Source organism: Heterodontus francisci, chromosome 17 (genome assembly GCF_036365525.1).
Source record: "Heterodontus francisci isolate sHetFra1 chromosome 17, sHetFra1.hap1, whole genome shotgun sequence".
Classification (NCBI taxonomy): Eukaryota; Metazoa; Chordata; class Chondrichthyes; order Heterodontiformes; family Heterodontidae; genus Heterodontus; species Heterodontus francisci.
Window position 1 is genome coordinate 30,506,490 of NC_090387.1, and position 23,970 is coordinate 30,530,459.

At 44.6% G+C, this 23,970-nt stretch overlaps 1 protein-coding gene across 1 annotated transcript in view; it reads left to right on the plus strand.

Moving 5' to 3' along the window:
* LOC137378580 (early endosome antigen 1) overlaps positions 1 to 23,970 on the plus strand; it is a 1,009,825-nt gene that overhangs the window by 717,113 nt on the left and 268,742 nt on the right. The window contains exons 24-25 of the mRNA XM_068048885.1: positions 3,556 to 3,786; positions 7,869 to 8,099. Of these exons, the coding sequence (XP_067904986.1) occupies positions 3,556 to 3,786; positions 7,869 to 8,099 (462 nt within the window). The remainder of the gene's footprint in view (positions 1 to 3,555; positions 3,787 to 7,868; positions 8,100 to 23,970) is intronic.

Sequence of the window (23,970 nt, forward strand, 5' to 3'; positions counted from 1 at the left end):
CTGCTCCTGGCATGCCCTCCTGCACTCTTCATTGAACCAGGGTTGGTCTCCAGCTTGATGGTAATTGTCGAGTGAGGGATATGCCGGGCCATGAGGTTACAAATTGTGGTTGAGCTGCTGCTGATGGCCGACAGCACCTCATGGATGCCCAGTTTTGCATTGCTAGATCTGTTCGGAATCTATCCCATTTAGCACGATGGTCGTGCCACACAACACAATGGAGGGTATCCTCAAATGTGAACGCGGGACATCATCTCCACAAGGACTGTGCGGTGGTCACTCCTACCAGTACTGGCAATATTGCATAGGAAGTCTCGCCTCCCGCCCAAGTGTGCCTGCCACCTGAAATCCATCCCGACGATGGGACCTCCACCACTTATGCAAAATCTTGCCCATAGGAACAGGAGTAACCCATTTAACCCCTCCAGCCTGTTCTGCCATTCTGAGAGATCATGGCTGATCAGTGACCTTTGCCCCATATCTCTAAATACTATTGATTAAAAAAATCTATCAATCTCAGATTTAAAATTCACATTTGATCTGGCATCAAGTGGCTTTTGCAAATGAAAATTCCAAAAGTGTTTCCTAATTTCACTCCTGAAAGGTCTGGTTCTAATTTTTTGACTATGCTCCCTCGTCCTAGATGCTCCAAACAGCAGAAACCCTATCTGTTCCCCTGAATATCTTGAAAACTTCGATCATATCACCCCCTAACCTTCTAAGTTCCAGGGAATACAATCCTAGTTAGTGTAATCTGTCTTTGTAATTTAATCTTTGGAGTCCAGGTATCATTCTGGTAAATCCACACTGCACTGCCTCCAAGGTACTATCACCTTCCTGAGGTGTGATGCCTAGAACTGCTCACCTTTCTCCAGGTGTGGTCTAACCGGGGATTTGCATAACTTCAACCCTTTGTATTCTACTCCTCTAGAGATAAAAGGCCAACATTCCATTCGCCTTTTTAATTATTTTCTGTATCTGTTCATGACGTTTTAACAATCTGTATGCCTGGACCTCCAGCTCTCTCCGGATCTCCAATGCTTCTAGCTTTTCACCATTTAGAAAGTACCCTGTTCTATCCTTTTTAGGTCCAAAGTGGATGATCTCACATTTGCCTGCATTGTGATCCATTTGCCACAGATTTCCCCATTCACTTTATCTATTGATATCTCTTTGTAATTTTATGCTTTCATTTATATTGCTTACAATGTCACATATCTTTGTGTCATTGGCAAACTTGGATATAAGGCTTTCTATCCCATCATCTAAATCATTAATAATTACAATGAATAGTTGAGGCCTCAACACAGATCCTTGCAAGACATGACTAGTGATATCCTGCCGATTAGAATACCTGCCCATTATCCCCACTCTCTGTCTCCCATCACTCATGAAGGTCTATCACAGATATTCAATCCAATCGGACAAGATTTAACCATTAAGGCTACAGGATACTTGATTAATAAGTCCAAAGAGTTTATTGAATGTAAAATCATACCTAATAATTAGAAGTAGAATTATACTTAACAAACTTTGGAACGTAACTTTATAGCACTAGCAGGTGCGCTACCTGGTTGAGTATTGGTCACAGAGTGATGCAGTCCTCTCTCTTTTCGGTCTTGATCCCTCATTAGGTGGAGAACTGTTGGTCTGTGGTTTTACTTCCAAGGTCTTCCATTGTTTCTGCGCAAAGAAGCATTCTGGTCCCTGTTTTTTTTATCCCTTTTTGACAATCAGACTACCTTGTAGTTTTCCTAATGGTTGGTCCAGGCCCTGTGATGTTGGTTACTACCCTACTCTAATTGGGGCTTAAGCGATAAAATACTTGCCAATAATTACAAAAAAAACTATGAAGAATTCTATTCATTGTGGTTGTTATCTCCATATGTTGATATAGACAGTATGAATCTTGTACAGAAATTGATTCTTTGTTATCAGGGTTCACAATGCTTTTCTGCTGACTTTGTATTACAGTGAGTTACAGAATTCAACTGACACAACTTTCTCACAAACTTAAGAATTAGTTTTAAACCTAATAAACTTTAAATTAAAAACTTGCTCTTTCTAACCGGATTATTGATTCATTAATTATAACTGAGTCAAGGTTCATTACTTTTACAATCATTTGTTTCATGTCAGTTGCTACTTAATATATTAGTTTGATTAATACAATAGCTAATACAGGATACAAAATGGCTTCTTTGGTCATATCTTAGTATTAAAATGGTTTCCTTGACCTTGTTAGTTGTAACAGAGGATACAGTATGAAAATAGTCAAGTTAAAACTAAAATCTACCTACCTCAATTCATCTGCACTCAGCCAATTTCCTAACCAGCTCAATAATTTGCCTTCACATCCATGAATGCACACTGTCTCCATTTAAGTTTCACTTACCTAAGTTCAGAAAAGTTGGGCACTGACTGATTTCCAGACCCAAAGTTTAGAGTCTGCACCCACCCAAGTGTGTGCAGTGGTCCTGCTGGAGTTTAATCATCTAAAATCATGCAACTTAGCAGAGCAGATCACTGGTAATCTCCCTGCTACTTTCTCATCTAGGACCATGCTACCCATTTGGGCTTTGGCCTACAGAGTTATCTGGAGTAAACAGAATTATCCAGAATAGTAGCAACAGTGTAAGGAGGATTTGAAGGACAACCCATTTGATCACATCTATCCAATTTAGCATCTTTCATGTCTATATCTTCCTCTTTACCCACCAAAAATATAACACATACCATCATCTACACATCATTCTCTGCATGCTTTAGCATGCACGCCATGTTTCATTCTCCCAAACTTTCAGACATCTTTCTTTCAAGAGCTGCTGGAAATTCCCAAATTTATTGTAGTGATCCTTTTAGCTGCTGCAGGTCTTTAAATCCTTCAGCAGGGTGAAACTTTTTACGCAACAGTAAGCCCCCAGTGAATGGTGTTCCTGATATCATCCATGTTCTGCTAATTCAGCTGTCTCCAGAAACTCCAGCACGGAAACCTGTTTTTACTGATGGAATTCCCACTCTGCCATGTTTCCTGTTTATGAAAATAAGGGAAATACCCACATGCTGGTTCATAGCTTTACTCTTGTAAGCTAAAAGTAATCTTTAGTTTTGAAATTAAACTAATAACTATACCCCATTTTAGATTCTGACAGTATTTTTAAAGGTACAATATTGCGATCAGTGGCTTTATGTAGTTTATCTGCATTATGATGAGTTTTATTGGGGGCCTCATATTTGCCAGGGTCCTTGGTTAAGCCCATGCATTAATCCACTGCCCTATTCTACACTTTATACAACAACATAAGTAGTTCCACTGAAAAAAAGACAACTTTTCAACTGTGATTTGCTAAAGGTTATCTTTGGGGTCAGAAAAAATGACATTGGAAAAAGTCGCCCAGTGATCGATTAAAATTTTGTCACATGTTTCTGAATGTTCACTAATCTCATAAATTACCTCTTTCAGATTCATTGGTAGCCTTTTCCAATCAATTCTTACAATTCTGTGTCCCCCACCACCTTTGCACAAACTGACATTTACTAATGCATATTTTTCAGGTATCCCAGTGTGAAGATATTATGCGAAAACAAGAGATGGAAATGGCTCAGCTTAGACAGCAGCAGTTTGACTCTGAGAACCAAATAGCTGCAGCCAATCAGAACTGCAAATCACTTGAGGCCATGTTGGATCTTTATAAACAAAAATACCAGTCTTGTATAAACAAGATCACAGAGCTGGAAAATGCAATGCAGAGCCTGGAGGCAGACTTACAAAATGCAAACAGACAGGTTAGTAAAACAAAGTGAGATCTCATGACCTATTTCAGAAAGGCTGCAATATAGCAAATCTGTCTGAAATATCTAATTGGTATTTGTAGTCTATATCATCAGCAGAGCAGGGCTGTACAAAATTTTGAGGAAAATTGGCTGTCCACCAAAGCTTGCCAGTCTAATCTGCTCCTTCCATGACAACATGCACTGCATTGTACTGTTTGATGGCTCTACTTCTGACAGTTTCGGAGTGAAGAATGGAGTGAAACAGGTTTGTGTCTTAGCCTCCAGTCTGTTTAGTATCTTCTTTTCTGTGCTCGATCAGGAAACTCCTCAATGCTGATGATGCTGCACCAGTCGCTCACACGGAAACTTAGGTATAAAGACTCGTGGACTGTCTCTTCCATGCCTGTAGCTCATTCCCCCTGACTATAAGTGTCAAGAAAACCGTGGTCATAGGACAAGGTGTTGCATCTCTGCCCCTAATCACACTAAATAACACGCCATTGGAAGTGATTAGCAAATTCTGCTACCTTGGATCCATGGTGACAAACAATCTGTCCCCTTGATGCAGAGCTTGATACACGCATAGGGAAAGCAGCTACCACCTTTGACCAACTGACAAAATGCATATGGAATAACATCAAGCTGACCCTAAGGACCAAACTGATTACTGGTTTATAAGGCCTGTGTTCTCAGCGTCTTGCTGTATGGCTGTGACACATGAGCAACTTGCAGTTATCAGGGAAAGAAGCTGAACAATTTCCATCTTTGCTGTCTGCGGTGCATTATGGGCATATCCTGGCAGGACAAAATCACGAATGCGGCAGTGCTCGCAAAGGCAGAGCTCCCAAGTGTGTTAGCACTAATCAAATAGAGGCACTTGCGATGGATTAGGCGTGTCTGCAGGATGGAAGATGGTCATGTACCCAAAGACCTTCTGTATGGTGAGCTAGCTGGAGCCAGAGAACAGGTGGGTGCCCAAAGCTCCACCTCAAGGATGCCTGCAAGCATGACATGAAGGCCATAAACATCGACTGTCGCACTTGGGAGTCACTAACTAACGAAAGAGGGAAATGGAGACACCCCTAGAGGACTGGCATGCACCACCATCATGACCAGTGGCTACAGCACCTTGGCAGCAGGTGCCAACGCCAAAAGCAACAACCCAGAAAGTCACCTGGCAGCTTCATGTGTGGGACTTGTGGCAGAACCTGGCTCTCAAGGATTGGCCTCCGCAGCCATCAGCAAAGATGCATAATATGAAGGCACCCCATCTAAATGTATTGCTTGCTGCATGTCCATCATCTCTTGTAGATGGAAGGATGCCAACAATTGCAGTATATTTTCACTTGCCCTGTTTTCAAGCTTTAGGATAAAAGTCACATTATTTTTGTGGTATCTCTGAAAGCTTTTTTTTATTCTTTCATGGGATGTGAGCGTCGCTGGCAAGGCCAGCATTTGTTGCCCATCCCTAATTTCCCTTGAGAAGGTGATGGTCAGCCGCCGCCTTGAACCACTGCAGTCCATGTGGTGTAGGTACACCCACAGTGCTGTTAGGAAGGGAGTTCCAGGTTTTTGACCCAGCAACAGTGAAGGAATGGCGATATAGTTCTAAGTTAGGATTGTGTGTGGCTTGGAATGGACCTTGTAGGTGGTGGTGCTCACATGCGCCTGTTTCCTGTCCCCTTGTCCTTCTAGGTGGTAGAGGTCATGGGTTTGGAAGGTGCTGTCGAAGGAGGCTTGGTGAGTTGCTGCAGTGCATCTTGTCGATGGTACACACTGCTGCCACTGTGCGCTAGTAGTGAAGAGAGTGAATTTTTAAGGTAGTAAATGGGGCGCCATTCAAGTGGGCTGCTTTGTCCTGGATGGTTTTGATCTTCATGAGTGTTGGAGCTGCACTCATCCAGGCATGTGGAGAGTATTCCATCACACTCCTGACTTGTACCTTGCAGTTGGTGGACAGACTTTGGGGAGTCAGGAGGTGAGTTACTCACTCTAGTATTCCCAGCCTCTGACCTGCTCTTGTAGTGACAGTATTTATATGACTGGTCCAGTTAAGTCTCTGGTCAATGGTAAACCCCCCGGATGTTGATGTCCTCACATTTCAAGCCTTTTGCCTCCCTGTTTTTCAAATTTTCTTGGCCTAAACTTTAAATCTGATGCAAAAGGCTAGGTTGGTTAGCAACAGAGGAACTATGAGGACCTGTTAAAGCCAGTAACATGTTTGTTCTATATAATTAAATGTTATTTCAAACATCTTAGGGAAATCTGTGCACTTGCGTGCAAAATAATGCAATCGATATATGGGAGAGATTAACAAGGCAGTCGTCACCGGAATCTCATTTTGTGAACTGCACCACCACTCACAGATCTGTAATTGTGTATAATATAATGGTTGAACTAGAAAACTAGAAAAGATCGGATGTCCACCAAAGCTACTAAGTATCATCACCTCATTCCATGACAATATGAAAGGCACAATTCAACATGGTGGCTCCTCATCAGAGCCCTTTCCTATCCTGAGTGGTGTGAAACAGGGCTGTGTTCTCGCACCCACACTTTTTGGGATTTTCTTCTCCCTGCTGCTTTCACATGCGTTCAAATCCTCTGAAGAAGGAATTTTCCTCCACACAAGATCAGGGGGCAGGTTGTTCAACCTTGCCTGTCTAAGAGCGAAGTCCAAAGTACGGAAAGTCCTCATCAGAGAACTCCTCTTTGCTGACGATGCTGCTTTAACATCTCACACTGAAGAATGCCTGCAGAGTCTCATCGACAGGTTTGCGTCTGCCTGCAATGAATTTGGCCTAACCATCAGCCTCAAGAAAACGAACATCATGGGGCAGGATGTCAGAAATGCTCCATCCATCAATATTGGCGACCACGCTCTGGAAGTGGTTCAAGAGTTCACCTACCTAGGCTCAACTATCACCAGTAACCTGTCTCTAGATGCAGAAATCAACAAGCGCATGGGTAAGGCTTCCACTGCTATGTCCAGACTGGCCAAGAGAGTGTGGGAAAATGGCGCACTGACACGGAACACAAAAGTCCGAGTGTATCAGGCCTGTGTCCTCAGTACCTTGCTCTACGGCAGCGAGGCCTGGACAACGTATGCCAGCCAAGAGCGACGTCTCAATTCATTCCATCTTCGCTGCCTTCGGAGAATACTTGGCATCAGGTGGCAGGACTATATCTCCAACACAGAAGTCCTTGAAGCGGCCAACACCCCCAGCTTATACATACTACTGAGTCAGCGGCGCTTGAGATGGCTTGGCCATGTGAGCCGCATGGAAGATGGCAGGATCCCCAAAGACACATTGTACAGCGAGCTCGCCACTGGTATCAGACCCACCGGCCGTCCATGTCTCCGTTATAAAGACGTCTGCAAACGCGACATGAAGTCCTGTGACATTGATCACAAGTCGTGGGAGTCAGTTGCCAGCATTCGCCAGAGCTGGCGGGCAGCCATAAAGACAGGGCTAAATTGCGGCGAGTCGAAGAGACTTAGTATTGGCAGGAAAAAAGACAGAGGCGCAAGGGGAGAGCCAACTGTGCAACAGCCCCAACAAACAAATTTCTCTGCAGCACCTGTGGAAGAGCCTGTCACTCCAGAATTGGCCTTTATAGCCACTCCAGGCGCTGCTTCACAAACCACTGACCACCTCCAGGCGCGTATCCATTGTCTCTCGAGATAAGGAGGCCCAAAGAAGAATGGTTGAACACCCTTGGGGATTCTTACAGATTAATACAAAATGTATATCATATTATTTGTATTAATATTTTTTCTGATATCTCATTACTCACTGTAATAATACATATCTCTTAATTTTATAATGAATGGTGGAAAAATGTTGATCCCTCCCCTCCTAATTCATGTTCTATTTATGACCCTGATAACACATTTAGACTGGCTATACAAGATGTAAAATCACAGACCTTGTTACCACGGTATTGGGAATGAGGAAAATGGAATATCAAGATGGATATTGCAAAGAGGAATGTCCCAGTTCAGTTATTGGGCCACTAAAGTTAAATTTAAGATTTTCAATTGAAAGGAGGAATGTTAATTCAAAAACATTTTGCTCTATGCATTTAATTAGCTTTGCGGTCGTGACGAGATGCTCCACAAGCTACGGAATGAGATGCTTACATTGCAGCACCAATATGAAACCAAATGCAGACAAGTGGAAAACTGCGACGACAATATTGATCAGCTGACTCAACAGCTGCAGGTTGCACAAGAAGGCTTATCTGCAAACAGAGAGCATGTTACCCAGTGTGAGGAGATCATTCGCAGCCTTCGGGAGCAGGCCACAGTTCATCACAATGAGGTGAATATGGACATGTTTATTCAGCTTTAGATTGTAATAATTGACACAGACTGAGATCAGAAAATTTTTCACTGACTTTTGTTACTTTTTTTCTGGATGTCACTTTTTATGGAGAAGCTTATAGAATTTAAAAAGCCATATACGTTCAAAATAGCAGGACATACTATGGTTGGACTTTTACGGCCCTCCAACAAGCAGGCAAGTGGCCAGGGGTGTGTGGGTGGGCCGTAAAATTGAGTGGGAGGTGGCGGGGGCCGGTCCTGACGCCTTCCCGCCCCCGCTGCAATTTTACATGGGGCAGCAGTGGTGAGAAACGGCCTACCTGCCCCAGGCCAATCAATGCCCTTAGGTGGCCAATTAACTGCCAGTAAAGGGCCTCCTCCCACCACCGCTGATATTTTTGCCAAGACGGCTGGGCGGCAAAGATCCCAAGAACACGTGGCCTTCTTGCGGGCTGTGGGTGGTGGCTCTCATGATCGGGCACCCTGTGCCCCATGGAGGACACCCCCCTCACCCCATGGCCCAGCCACTCCCACTGGGCAACACTCCACTGCCCCCCCCCCCCCCACCCCCAAGCGGCTCCCCCTTGCCTCACCATGGCCCGGCCGATTATCCTCGGCGAGGCCTGAAAAACATACCTTATTTCCCGGGCCATCCTTCTTCTTGCTTCCTTTGGCTGGGTGTCATCCCAGCAGTGGCCACCGCACCCAGTGACGCTGCTGGGACTAAGAGCTGTCGGCCCACTGATTGGCTGGCAGCTCCATTAGGTGGGACTTCCTGCCATAAGGAGGTGGAAGTCCCGCCCAAGGCCAATTTAGGGCCTGGGGAGTGAAAAATCCTGGCATGGCTCCCCAGGCCTGGCAGAGGTCGGCTCAACTGGACTTTTCAGCAGGTGGGTGGGGCCTCCCATCCAATGTAAAATTCCGATCTATACGTCTAAAAGTCTGTATTATAACCACAGGATTAATACACAGGAGGATAATCAACTATAGCCTGAATTTACAAGATGATATCACTCAGATATACTTGCTGCTAGACTCTAATGAAACGATTATAGCTAATTACAAATACACAGCTTCATAACTTATCCCACTGAAAATGGTCACTTTGTCAACTGATCTGGGGACAGGAGACAAGGGCAGTGAAATAACAACTGAGGAGAAATCCTGATTTTCCCACTGTGTTCCCCAAAATGTCGATCATCATAGAGTATTCTTCCCAGCAGGGCAAGCTGTAATTAGTCCCAGGAAGCCTGAAGTGACAATCAATATCCCTCACTTGTCATAAAATAAAAACAAGAAATGCTGGAACCACTCAGCAGGTCTGGAAAGAGAAGCAGAGTTAACGTTTCGGGTCAGTGACCCTTCATCGGAACTCACTTGTCAATTGTGTTCTCTTTCTGGCATAACAACAAGTGGTTTCATCAAGAACAAATTGTAGAAAAATCAACCAGTGTTACAAAGTCAGCTTAGATAAAATTAAATTTATTCCTTGAATCCAGCACTAAACACTCCAGAAGTGGGGCCAGCATTTTATAACACAGGTCTAATTGCAGGTGTAAGACATATGAAACCGTTTTCTTTCTGGTGACTTCTGTTTCTGCCCCTTTACAAAAATTACTTCCCTGTTGTGATCCCATTTTTTATCCCAGTTGAGGCCAGGGCAATGGTACTCTCCATTCTCTCCCCTGTTTAAACTGTAAATGCAGATCCGTCCACATTATTCTCTCAACCAGGATGGGAGACAAACTATGGACTCCTACTAGTCTCCAGCACTTCTGCAGGTGTAATTTTCTCCACCTAATCATTGCATTACCGAAATGTAGTACAGTTATCAGATTGCTGGTACAGTGCTCAATCCACAACACCTGCCCAAAACCAATTAATAATTTTGAATAGTTGTAAATTAAAACACACTCTCTGTTTATAGGTTTTCATTTATGTGTGCAGTGAAGGTCATGAAGACTAGAAGTATTTTGAGCCCTGTATAATAGAAAAAAATTATACTGCATGACTGAAGTTGGCATGCCGAAAACACATTAAGCAGTTAAAATAAGAAAAACTAAATTTCCTTTGTAGTTTAAAAGTATAGAAAATCCCATCCTTTCGCATCTATAAAAAATACCTTGGCCTGAATTTTTGTTCTGGGGTCAGGAACCCGAACCCAGGATCGTTTCCAGGTCTCAACCCCGCTTCACGTCAACATCACTGATACAACGCTGTTTTCTAATGCAAGCAGTAATTGGCCAGATGGCGAGGGTGGCATCCAATTAACGGCATCAGGGCTGGCATGCAGGCAGGACTCAGTAAAGGAGGGCTCTTTGAAAAGGTGAGCAGCAGCCATGGCTGGGCTTGCCGCCCACTGAAGAAGTGGAACAGCAGGGGACATCTAGGAGAAGCAATGGAACAGGCTGGTTTTTATTTATTTTTGTGGGACGTGGTCATTGCTGGCTATGCCAGCATTTGTTGCCCATCCTAATTGCCCTTGAACTGAGTGGCTTGCTAAGCCATTTCAGAGGGCCTTTAAGAGTCAACCACATTATTGTGGATCTGGAGTCACATATAGGCCAGACTAGGTAAGGACAGCAGATCTCCTTCCCTAAAGGACATTAGGGAACCAGATGGGTTTCATGGTCACCATTTCATTTTTAATTCCATATTTTATTAATTGAATTCAAATCTCACCATCTGCCATGGTGGGAATGGAACCTATGCCCCCAGAGCATTAGCCTGGGCTCTGGAGTACTAGTCCAGTGACAGTACCATTACGCCACCGCCTTCCCTTGTCCAGGGGCGACCCCACAATTCTCAGATGCCTTCCTTGAGGCATTAACTTAGACTGTCAGCGCGAGGAGAAACTTCTTCTCACTATCTGGGAGAAGAAACCTGCCGAAGGAAACAAAAAAGGCATTAATGGAGGTGGCGAGTGAGGTCAGCAGCAGGGGATTGCCCCAAAGAATGTGGGTCCAATGTTGGAAGAGACTCAGAAGGTCTGGAAAGGTGAGTGACAAGCGACGCCCTGATGACAGATGACCAGCTCTGTACACAGAGCAGATGAATTGAACTTAAAGCATGTCCACAGGTCTCCCTAACATTGTCAGAACAAGTGACCAGTTGTATCAATGAGATGGCAGCCAGCCCTACCCTTACATATGGGCAATATTCAGAAGGGGGCTTCACTGAGGAACGCACCAGTCCATGTGAATGTCATGCTGGAATAGGTGAAGGAGGGCATCCAACTCATGAATCATTCTCACCTCATCCTGCAGGAAAAGAGAGTCCCCAATGCCCGCCAAATGGCCAGAATGGGTGCTGGTGTGCCCAAGCTGCACAGTCTGATGCCAATGGAGGAAGCGGCACTGGATATTGCCAGCGTGCCGACGTGCCCATGGGTGATGGAGAGACGGGACGCTGAGATCAACGGGGTTATTTGATAGATTTATCTTTGGGTGAAGGGCATGGAGGAGACCCCTGCCCAATGTGCACTTTGGCTCTTCAATCGATGTCTTCTATGGGATTGGTTGTGTTGGGGACACACAATGTGGAGGCCGAGGTCTCATAACCACCTTCCTGTGTTTTCCACAGAGCCAATAGCTGAGGGCGAGTGTAGTGCAGTGCTGAAGGACAAATGTCGCCGTCCTCCTCAGCAGGGGGGCAGGGAGTGGGGGTGGTTTGGCGGTGGGGCAAAACTACCAGAGCCAGCACTGTCATATCATTCCTCAGCACCTTCCACCAGTGCAGATGCACTCACATCAGTCGGGCCACAAACAAGCTTAAAATGGGGAGCACTGGGTGAACCTCACATCACGCATGAGGAGGAGGAGGAGTGTGAGGCAGAATCAGCTGTGGGCAGTCCCCCTTGGAGGATGGAGGACAGACACAGCGATGCTCTTCTGAGAATCAGAGGCAGATAGGTTCCTATTTATCAGAAATTGCTGAGGCCTTGAGGAGCCATGGGCAGGCAATGGAGGAGTCTACGCAGCGCTTGTTCTCCATCATGACTCAGGGTTTCCAGTGCATGAGCTTCTCCATTGAGAGATTATGCAATCTCTTGACGAGCTGTGTGCAGCACCAGTCTGAGTAGGTGCAGAAGCCGTGCACTGATATGCACTCTCTACAGTATTTGACCATTCAGTGTTGTTGATGGTGCTGATATGTTTGGAGTGGATGCCAGCTGCATCCCAGTCGGTGGCTCATCCAGCATCCAAGGATGCCCAGAAAGGACTGAGGCAGTCGAAAAGGCCGATGAGGAGGCCACCCCCTCAGGGGATACCAGCGTCAACCTTTAGCTCCTCGCATCCTCCGATTCAGGAACCATCTGGGCCGCAATCCGTGTGACAGATGATGCCCCTGCAATAACTCAGGTGCGGCAGCCTGTGGATGATCCCCCACAGGCACCTCCAAGATGAGGGTGGAAGCCACGGGCATCTCATCCGGAAGCAGATACTAGGGAGCAGGCTGCCTCCATCTCAACCTCTGCCACAGAAGGAGCACCCTGTAGAAGTGGTCAGCAAAAAAGGCACCACACCAATTTCGCTTAATGGGTCACCTGGATGCTGTTTTGTACATTTGTCTGCTGTTTTGGTTTCATTTTAATAATAATTGGTTATGTTATCAATCTGATATGTGTGTTATTGATGCTTCATATCAAAAGGAGAATGGAGTCTCGGTGCGATGTGGGCGGGGGAGTGGAGTGCAGGGGACCTGGGATTGCTGTATTTCCATGCTCTGTGATGTTGGAAAATGTTTGCAGTGTAAACCTCATTCTCCATGGTCATAGGTGGCAAAGGGACTCCTCAGATAAGGGTCCTTATGGCATGAAATGGTATGAATGGAGCTGTGAAAGTTGATGCACACAAGGAATATTCTATATCTAATAGCAAATTTATGGTTTGAAGAGGTATGATGGAATCTGTGGTTGCAAAGCTTGTTTTCTTTTTAGACTCTACCTGAGATTAAAACCAGAATTGAAACAGAAACTGCAACAGGGATCTTGTTTTCTTCCCGCGTTGGCTCCATGGTGGAGGGGGGGGGGTGCCCGCCAGAGGATAGGAGCGGCAGCAGCCTGTCACAAAACCCGACTCCAGGATTGCTGGGCCTGATCTTCCCGGTGGCGGGGAAGCTCCATTGCTGGCCCTCCTCTGTGACGGGATCTGACTTTACATTTTTAATTACCTTTTTGCATGAATTAAAATGAAAACTGGAGTGACCTTACGTGCAGTTCTGGATCTGCAGCGCAATGTGCAGCACTTGCACTTTCCCGTACAGGGAAAGCTGGCGACACCGAGGTGGGCAAGCGAGGAACTCTGCATTAGTAGTGTATTTTGGGGCGGTGGGGGGGGAGGTGTGGGTGGTGGGTGGGGAAGGAAGGGGCCAACTCTGCATTGATAGTGTTGTGGGCGGGGGGAAGGCGTCTACTCTGCATAGGTAGTGTAGTTGTGGGGGTGTCAATTCTGCAGTTTCTTAGCAGGGCCGGCCGTTTAAAAACGGCACCAGCGCCAGCACAGTATCAGTTGACGCCATTCGCGGCATCGTTGAGGCTGCCCCTGCCACGTGATGGGGGTGGCAGCCACCCTGCATATGATAATGAGCCGCTAGACTCAAGATCTTGCCGTGCGTGCTGGTTGCCATTTTTTACACCTGGCAGCAAGAACACAAGATTCAGCCCTAGAACTGAAACAGAAATGGAAACCCATACTGAAACAGAAGCTGGAAAAAAACTTCAGGTTTCCAGGGAAACTTACACTGGTTAGAACCAGATAAAAGGAGACAGAGCCCTCCCAAGACAAGGCAGAGTAGGCAGGAGTGGAGTGCCGGCAAGCAGAAGAAAGTGAAGACTGAAGCCTGGAACTGTTTGTTACTTAAAGTAGCCGACTAGCCAGACCCAGCCATACAGCGCACAGGTTGTCACTGTACGACTCAGATAAAGGGAAAAGCAGAGCTGAGGAGGTTCTGGAGAAGTGTGCCTTGTGGTGAAGACCACACCCATGGAGTTCGGATTGAGAGGGAACTGCTGTCGGAAGAAGAACAGCGGCTAAATCCTTGAAGAAAGGAGCTGAAAATCTACCTGAGGAATCTCAGAGTTGTGAAGAACTGTGTGACTGTAATTGTTGCCATATATGCTGAGTAGACTGCCCAGTGAAACCATGAGACCCATCTCTGTTGTATCTGATAGTTAAGGTGTAATTTGTAAAATATATATTGACTGTGATCTGTCTGTTGCTTCATGTTTAATTTATGTTGGTTTTGGTTTGAGTTTTGAAGTTAATTTATAAAAGTGAATTCTTGTCAGTTTGGGGTCAATCGGTGAATTCAGGTCTTCTCATTTGTTGGTGCTCTCCAACAGGATTATAGCAGAGGGAAGATGTAGACAGGGCTGCTTATTCAGTGGCAAGAGAAAGTGCCCTGTATCAGATTGCCACAAATGTTTCTTGCAGCTGCCAATGGGATCTCCTCCAGATTGCTCCTTCCCTTGTTTATGTTGCCTGGACTTGAATCTTCCAGGGTCCTAATGAGGAGGCCCTTTTGTAAATTGAACTTTCCACCAGAGGGATCAATGGACAATCGAAAAAGATCAAGGAAATTTGGGCATATTGTACTTTCATATGTAACTCACTCCCAAAATTTCACAATCTTTTAGGTCATATATTTAATTTGTGCCCTGACCACGTGTGTCTCTGGCTGTTAATAAGCATGAAATTCTAGGCCAATGTTATTTTATGAACAACATAAATAATATGGTAGCAATTTAATACATGAATTCCAATGATAGTCAAAAATCTGATGGTTTTGCTGCCCTCCAGAAATCCCCTCATAGACCCTGGGACCTGGGAACTCAGTTTGAAAATATATGCCTTAAATGGATAAGTGCTTTACAGAAAAATTGACTTTACTCTAGCTGTGAGTTGTTATGTAATCCTGCAAATGGAACTTCTTTGGCTTTACACTTAAGCTATACCACACCAACAATGGAATAGATCATGATCAGTTTTCATTGTTTAATGATTTTAATGTAATTACAAATAGCAATATTTAAAGCTTATAATTGGGCTGAATACCTCAGCTTTTTTTTAAAAAAACTATAATCAAGTAAATGCATACAGTTTACAATTAAAAAGAAACCTTGTTTCAACTTTATTTTTTTTTTATCCCTGAAACTTAAAGCCTTATTTTGGACATTGCTGAAGATTAAAATGGGCAATCTTCAAATCATACATTTGAATACATTTCGAAAACAGATAAGTAACAAACGTTATGACCACGATGGGAGGACTTATTCTTGTCCCACTTCTACACAGGTCACAACAGATATTTAAATTTTCCGACTTACTGACACAGTCAATCATAGACTCTATTTTTATCCCAGAACACACCAACCAGTTTCTTTAATAAACAACAAAATTATCTATTTATTATAAAGCAAGTCTTAACCAATAATGAAGCAAAGCATAAACACACAGATTGAAGTATAACAGTTCCCTTTTTACCTGAGCCCCTCACGCTCACACATACATACATGCATCGGTTAACCGGAAGAATAAAAGGGATTTTTGTTTCGAGCTCTGTTACAAAAAAAGGGAAAAAAACACTTAGGCTGAATACTTGTTCATTCTTGAAGAAAAATAAGAAGATATGGAAAGATGTCCATTGTTTCCGTTTGATGTCCCAATTGTGTATAGACAGCTGTCACTGGAATCTTCCTGGAACAGTTCTTTCCAGGCCATGTTGGAGATCAGTTTGGGTAGGCTTTCCGAGAAATACAGCTACCGAGGCTTCAGACAGGCCTTACAGCAGAAACATGGCAACAGATTCAATACACAGGGTTTCTTCAAATACAGGAGGAAAAAGAAAACTGACACACTGGATACGCAGGGTTTATTTCCAACAGAGAGAAAGAGATGAGCTGTGTTTCTTGGCAGGCAAAAACCTTTTTCTAAAAATTCAAAGTGAAACCAAAAACATTCCAGAAGTCAAGCCTCCTGACCTCTATAAATCTTGACTTGTCACTTCTTTGTAAATATCTCACCAAGTCAAAACAATAATCTCTTTGCTGGTATTTTATCTGACAACAGGTGCCTTCCAGTAAGGGTTTGTTTACAAGCCAAGTCCATGAAGCCTTCTGGTGACCTCTTTTTAAAAAAAGCAAAATTCAGCATCTCGTCAAGCTTCCAGATGAATCAATGTCCATAACTCAACTATAAATCCTTAAAAACATATTTTATAAAAATTGAAGCACTCTCGTAACACAAACAAGAAATATTTTTAAAAATCAGAGAACCAAAGTCATGTTAAAGAGACACTACATTCATAGTAGTGTTTGGGTAACCTTTGTTATTGTGGGAACAACAGCGAGGATAAGTATGCATTATTTTTGTCACAGTAACCTCTGCACATAACTAATAATGCATACTTACTGAATTCTGAATTTGCAAGAAGAAAAAAGGTTTGTCAAGCACTTCCAGTAAATGATACCCTTAATCTGAGTGTCTAATGTGTTCTAGTACTTTGGTTTTGTTATTTATTATTGTGTGGCATTTAGATCTTTAGCTACCTTTCCATGTCAATTTTATAGATTAATAAATGAAATAAGAGCAGTTTATTCACTGACATTAACACAAAGATTGATTAGGTAAATTCAGGACAGCTTGAGAATTATGATCACCAGATGGGATAATATGCAATACTGCACCATGTAGAAGGTAGATGACTTGCAACAAGGGCAGTTCAGATTTGTGTAGTGAGTAGGTATTTAAATATAGATGAAGAGATGCAGTTAACATGCATATTTCATGAAAGAGTGAAATCAGAAGACGTCTTTAGAATTTGATCATTTCTCTTGTATCTTTTTTTTTAAAAGAGTAATATATTGAATTAAGTTGGATGCATGGAAGAAGAAGCGCTTAGCTCAGCACTGTTACATTAAAATAAATCGTTGTGGTCCTGTTTTCGGCATTTTCTTGAACAAAAAGTTAATGAAATTGACTTGGATTTTTTTTTTAAATGTTACTGAGTAGACTTTACAAGACTCAACAAAGTCCATTTAAAAATTTCTCACTTTGAAACTGATGAAATGTGCTAAAGAGTAAGGGTGACAATCATCAGCATGTATCAGGAGAGTCTCGGTCAACTCCTGCATTCTGGATTTCTCTCCACAAACCCCTTTGCCTTAGTCTCTGCCCCCATCTCCAAAACCATCTCAAAATATACTTTTTTGACCACATCTTCTGTTACTTCTCCTAAAGATTATTCATCTGATAGCTGTTCATGGTACTTTACTGTATGCAATGCTACATTTGCCTACAAAACAACAATAGCCACACTTCAAAATAAATTAATTGGCTATAAAATACTGAGGATGTGAAAGGCACTATATAAATGCAAGTTCTTTCTTTAACTCCCCATCTCCCTTCTGTGAAGCTCCTCAAGACATTTCTGTACATTAAAGATGCTATGCAAGGTCAAACTGTTTCCATTCTTCCATACTGCTATCTCTTTTTTTAAAGGCTGCGTTTGCTGACAACCCAACCACTAGGTGGCGCAGTGCTTGCACATGCACAAATGCAGCCTCATGCACTGAAACGTTACTGTCTGCAATGTTTTTGGCAGCTGCCAGTAGTAAAGATGGTGCTGCTCAATTTATCACAAAAATGAAAACAAATGAAACCCAAATGGTCACAGTGGCTGCGATCACCACCTCCATCCCACCCCCAACAGTACCCCGCTCCCTCCTGCTATCGCACTACTCTTCACCACTGCCTCCCGTGCCCATCTGCTTGTCACTTGTACCCCGCCTCACCACTTCTCCCCCCCTCGGCCACTCGCTCCCGCTTCGCTCCCCGCTTCACCCCCCACACCCTATGGGCCTTCGCTCCCGGCCTTGCTGTCTCTTTCCCTCTGCTCCCCACTCCCTTCCTGTCTATCTTGTCACCCTCTCTCTCCCCCACTTCCCCCGTATAGGGAAGAAAGGCGTCGATCGCAGGAGGGAGCTGAGACCAGAAGCGGGAGGGAGTGGGGAGCAGAGGGGAGGAAGCGGCGAGGCCGCGAGCGAGTGGTCCAAAGGTAGGTGTGGGGGGGGGGGGGGGGTGATGTGGGAAGTGAGCAGCCAAGGGGGGAGTAATGGCGAGGCTGGGAGCGAATGGTGGACAGGTTGGTGGGGGGGGGGGGGGTGAAGCGGAGAGCAAGTGGCTGACGGGAGAGAAGTGGCGAGACCAGGAGCGAGTGGCAAACAGACGTTGCAGTATGCGAATGACGTTTTCGCGCACTTGCACGAATTAGTGCTGGCAAAGCAGGTGCTGACGTAGGCTGCGCATGCACAGCACCATACCGACAGCAAGAGTGCGTTCAGCGCATGTGCGAAGCTGGGAGCGCTTTGATGACGTCGATGCTGGGCTGTGTGGTCAGGAGTCACTTTGTTTTTTAAAATTTAAGTTATTGTTACTAATAGTTTGACACAGCTCAGATATTCAGGTCCTTCTGGGATGGAATTTGGTCGTAGAGACAATGGAGACACTAGAATTCTGATGATACATTCCAGTAACATCCCCACAATTGATGCTAAATTGACAGATCTGTTGTCTGGTTTATCCCATCCTCACGTCTTAAATCATTGAATTACATTTTCATTTACCAATCCAAAGGCACAATTCCTAGAAAGCTTTGGAAATTTATGACTAATGCATCTGCAATTTTCTTACCTACTTCTTTTAATATCCTGCCATGGAAACCATCAGGTCCTGGAGATTAAGTCCCATTATTTTCTCCATTACCATTTTCTAACCTATATTAAATGCACTGTTACTTCCCTTAACTTGTTTTTAGGTTCCCTTGTACTGCTGGTATCGTGTCCTCTGCTTGCACTATGAAAACAGATAAAACTAGCCATTTAACAAATCTGCCATTTCGTTATTATCCATTGTAATCTCACCTGCATTCAATTTTTTTGGACTCACATTCCCTTTTAGTACACTCCTTCTCAATATATTTATAACAGGTTATGCTGTTAGATTTGATCTCTCTGGCAAGTTTGTTTTATATTGTCTTTTTGCACCTCTTAGTACTTGCTTTGTATTCCTTTGTTGCTTGTTACTGCTTTCCTAATCTGCTGGATTTTCATTTTTCCTTATATTGCATAACCTTTTCTTTTAGCTTGACAGGGTCTCTTAGCTCATTTTTGATCATGATTGCTGTGTCTTGTAGGGTAGTGGTACTAGAGTGGAAGGATGCCATTGTCTTTACACTGGATTGGAGAGATGTCAGTATGCCTATACAGGGTCTTGATTCTGAAATGGCGGTCGAGTAATGTTTTGGGACAGAGTAATGCCACTGTCTAGATGATTAGTGGTGTATTTGACCATTGTACTGCTTATCATCTCATTTGATGCCACCATCGGCAAGGAATTGGACAATAGGCTCTCAAAAGCAAACAGTACATTTTGAAGACTCTACAAATGAATGTGGACCAACCACAGCCTCAGAGCACAGACCAAGCTCAAAGTGTACAAAGCCATAGTCCTCACCATCCTTCTGTATAGCGCCGAGTCATGGGTCCTATACCGCCGTCATGTACACCTTCTAGAGCACTTGCATCAGCATCAGCCTCCGCAGCATCCTCAAGAGCTGCTGGCAGGACCGCATCACAAACGTTGAAGTCCTGGAAACAGCCAACATCACCAGCATCGAGGCCATCCTCCTGCAAAGCCAACTGTGTTGAGTGGGTCACGTTGCCTGCATGGACGACAGTCGCCTGCCCAGGATCGTGTTGTATGGAGAACTGATAATGGGTAAAAGGAACAGAGGGGCCCCATGCAAATATTTCAAGGACTCCCTGAAGAAGTCCCTCTCTGTATGCCACATCGACCAGGTCCAGTGGGTTGCGCGGGCCATAGATTGTGATGCCTGGAGATGCTACATCAGGAGGGCTACAGACACTTTGAGACTGAGCGAAGAACCAGCTTGGAAGAGAAAAGGAGGAGAAGGATATATCCATTTTCCCCATCAGCGACTACACCTTCACTTGCACCCGCTGTGGGAGAATCTGCCGGTCACGGATAGGCCTGACTTGCCACCAGCGGGCCTACAACCAATGAGTACAACCTTCCCAAAATCTTCATCCGCGAAGAAATGCCAAGAGAGAGACTGCTTACATGTTGCAATATTGCAGTAGTAGCGAGATCTTTATGTGCATGAACAAGGAATGATGGTAAAGGTGGTTTACAAGTGTGGTTATTCCATTTTCTAGTTATGTTTTTCTCAACCTGCAAGTAGATTGCTAATAGAGGAAAAATCCATCCATAGATCAACTGCCAAAAATATGCATGTTTATAAAATCAGATTCTAAAATGTTAGCGAGTCCAAAAGATACAGAATTCCCCGAGGATGTGCAGTATTGTAAGGGTTAATCTAATGAACCTTAATTAGGAGCAAGGCTCGTTTTTTTTTTACCTAAGTGACTCAGAGTTAAATCTAAAAGGTAAAGTAATAAAAAACAAAATCAAAATCAGGGAATTAAGTTCAGTAGACAGCCAAACCAATGACCCATTAAAAAGCGTCTGTGAAATCGGCATTTTTTTTTGTGTTGTCGTGGGTTTTTGTATTGATTTCAAAGCTAAAGTTATTTGACTATTCAATTTGCAAATATGTCATCAAGGTACAAGGCTTGCATTTGTCACACAAAGTCACTTGGATAGAAAAGCAGTATTGATTTGTGTTCCCGTTAGCTGAGTGAATGCCTGGAATGCTTCCCTTCATAGTTACTTTCTGTAATAAAAGCAGACTAAAGGAACTCTTGGGATTTGCAGAAGGTGACTATCATGTTTTATATCCCACAAAATATTTATCTGGTGCTTTGTGGTAGTTGAGGTTAATATTTGTATATTATTGGCTTCTTAACATGACAATCATGATTTTTACTTGGTAAAAGCTTGTGTTTGTTTTAATTTTTCCAAATTTTAGCCTAAAATAGTCAATTCTAATCAAATCCTAAAATAATAGAATAAAAAAGTAAATGTTGGAAATACTCAGCAAGTCAGGCAGCATCTGTGGGGAGAGAAACAGAATTAATGCGGGGAATGTTAACCTGTCAGGGTGGGCAGGAGTCTGTGTGGGTAGAAGTTTTCTGAACCAGACTGAACACCAGTGCCTCAGGAGGCTCAGACTTTCCCGTCAGGTCGCTGATATTTGCAGTCTCCTGGAAGAAGACCTCCTTCCAGGTGGGCCAGCTGGGCACTCATTGCCAGTGACTATCAAGGTCACCATAGCCCTTAATTTCTTCACCTCCAGCTCCGTCCAGGGTTTTGCTGGTGACATCTGTCATATCTCTCAATCTGCTGCCCACAAGTGCAACTCCCAGGTGACGGATCCTATGTTTGCTTTGTTACTGATCAGGCTAGTCAGACACAGAGTGCTCTCAGATTTGCTGCATTGGCTGCATTTTCACAGGAACAGGAAGTCATAGACTGCACACGTGACAATCAAGGCACTTCAGATCACCCAGGTGTATTCATTAACCAAAAAGGATTCCATTCCATCAATGTTTAGCTGGTATGCAATGATTGAAAGATCATCATGCATGTCTCTGCAAGATACCCAGTTGGCTGCCATGATGCCTTCATCCTGTTGCAGTCAAGACTCCTACAGACAATCACACTTCAAGTAGAGTCAGCAGGTGGCTCCTTGGAGCCAAGAGCTACCCTCAAATGACACCTGTGGGAAGCCCTTCCATTGACAGCCAGGAAAGGGACGACCAAAGCTACATGAGCACAAGATGTGTAATTAAACAAGCTATCGGGATGCTAAAGATGCAATTCAAGTGCCTGCACAGATCTGGGGAGCACCCTTCAGGATGCAGCAGCAAAGGTTTGCAGAATGGTATTGCACAGCAGCAAGTACTGGAGCTACAGGAGGAAAGTGATAAGTGCTCTGCATCTTTGGAGGAGGAAGAGACTGATGTGATGAGGGCACCTGCAGCTGCCTACTTGCTGCTCAGGATGGACTGATTCAGGCCAGTGGGTCTGATACCAGTGACGAGCTCACTGTACAATGCATCCTTGGGGATCCTGACATCCTCCATGCGGCTCACATGGCCAAGCCATCTCAGTCACCGCTGGCTCAGTAGGGTGTATATGCTGGGGATGTTGGCCGCCTCGAGGACTTCTGCGTTGGAGATACAGTCCTGCCACCTGATGCCAAGGATTCACCGGATGCAGCGAAGATGGAATGAGTTGAGACGTTGCTCTTGGCTGACATACGTTGTCCAGGCCTCGCTGCCGTAGAGCAAGGTACTGAGGACACAGGCTTGATACACTTGGACTTTTGTGTTCCGTGTCAGTGCGCCATTTTCCCACACCCTCTTGGCCAGTCTGGACATAGCAGCGGGTGCCTTTCCCATGCGCTTGTTCATTTCTGCATCGAGAGACAGGTTACTGGTGATAGTTGAACCAAGGCAAATGAACTCTTGAACCACTTCCAGAGCGTGGTCGCCAATATTGATGGATGGAGCATTTCTGACGTCCTGTCCCATGATGTTCGTTTTCTTGAGGCTGATGGTTAGGCCAAATTCGTTGCAGGCAGCCGCAGTCCTGCCGATGGGTCTCTGCAGACACTCTTCTGTGTGGGATGTTAATGCAGCATCGTCAGCAAAGATGAGTTCCCTGATGAGGACTTTCCGTACTTTGGTCTTCGCTCTAAGACGGGCAAGGTTAACAACCTGCCATTTGATCTTGTGTGGAGGAAAATTCCTTCTTCTGAAGACTTGAACGCATGTGAGAGTAGCAGTGGGAAGTAGATCCCAAACAGTGTAGGTGCGAGAACACAGCCCTGTTTCACGCCACTCAGGATAGGAAAGGGGTCTGATGAGGCACCGCTATGCTATGCTGAATTGTGCCTTTCATGTTGTCATGGAATGAGGTGATGATACTTAGTAGCTTTGGTGGATATCCAGTTTTTGCTTGTAGTCTGAAGAGACCATCTCTGCTGATGAGGTCAAAGGCTTTGGTGACATCTATGAAAGCAACGTAGAGGGGCATCTGTTGTTCGTGGCATTTCTCCTGTAGCTGGCGAAGGGAGAACAGCATGTCAGTGGTGGATCTCTCTGCTCAAAAGCCGCACTGTGCCTCAGGGTAGACACGCTGAACCAGCTTCTGGAGTCTCTTTAAAATGACTTGAGCGAAGACTTTCCCCACTATGCTGAGCAGGGAGATTCCACGGTAGTTGTTGCAGTCACCGCGGTCACCCGTGGTCTTATTGAGGGTGATGATATTGGCATTGCGCATGTCCTGTGGTACTGCTCCCTCATCCCAGAACAGGCAAAGCAGTTCATGGAGTGCTGAGAGTATAGCAAGCTTGGCACTCTTGATTATTTCAGGGGTAATGCCGTCCTTTCCAGGGGCTTTTCCACTGGCTAGAAAATCAATGGCATCACTGAGTTCCGATTTTGTTGGCTGTTCGTCCAGCTCATCCATGACTGGCAGAGACTGGGCTGCATTGAGGGCGGTATCAGTGACAACATTTTCCCTGGAGTATAGTTCTAGGTAGTGCTCCACCCAGCGGTTCATTTGCTTGCATTGGTCAGTGATGGTGTCCCCTGATTTAGACTTGAGGGATGGGGGGGGGGGGGGCGATCTTCTTGACGGTTGGCCAGACGGGGATATACCCAAGGATATTACGGGAAGCGAGGGAAGAGATTGCTGCGCCTTTGGCGATGATCTTTGCATCTTCACTGTCCACTGGAGTAGTACCAGATGATTGGAGGGTGGCAAATGTTGTTCCCTTGTTCAAGAAAGGGAATAGGGATAACCCTGGGAATTATAGACCAGTCAGTCTTACGTCAGTAGTGGGCAAATTATTGGAGAGGATTCTGAGAGACAGGATTTATG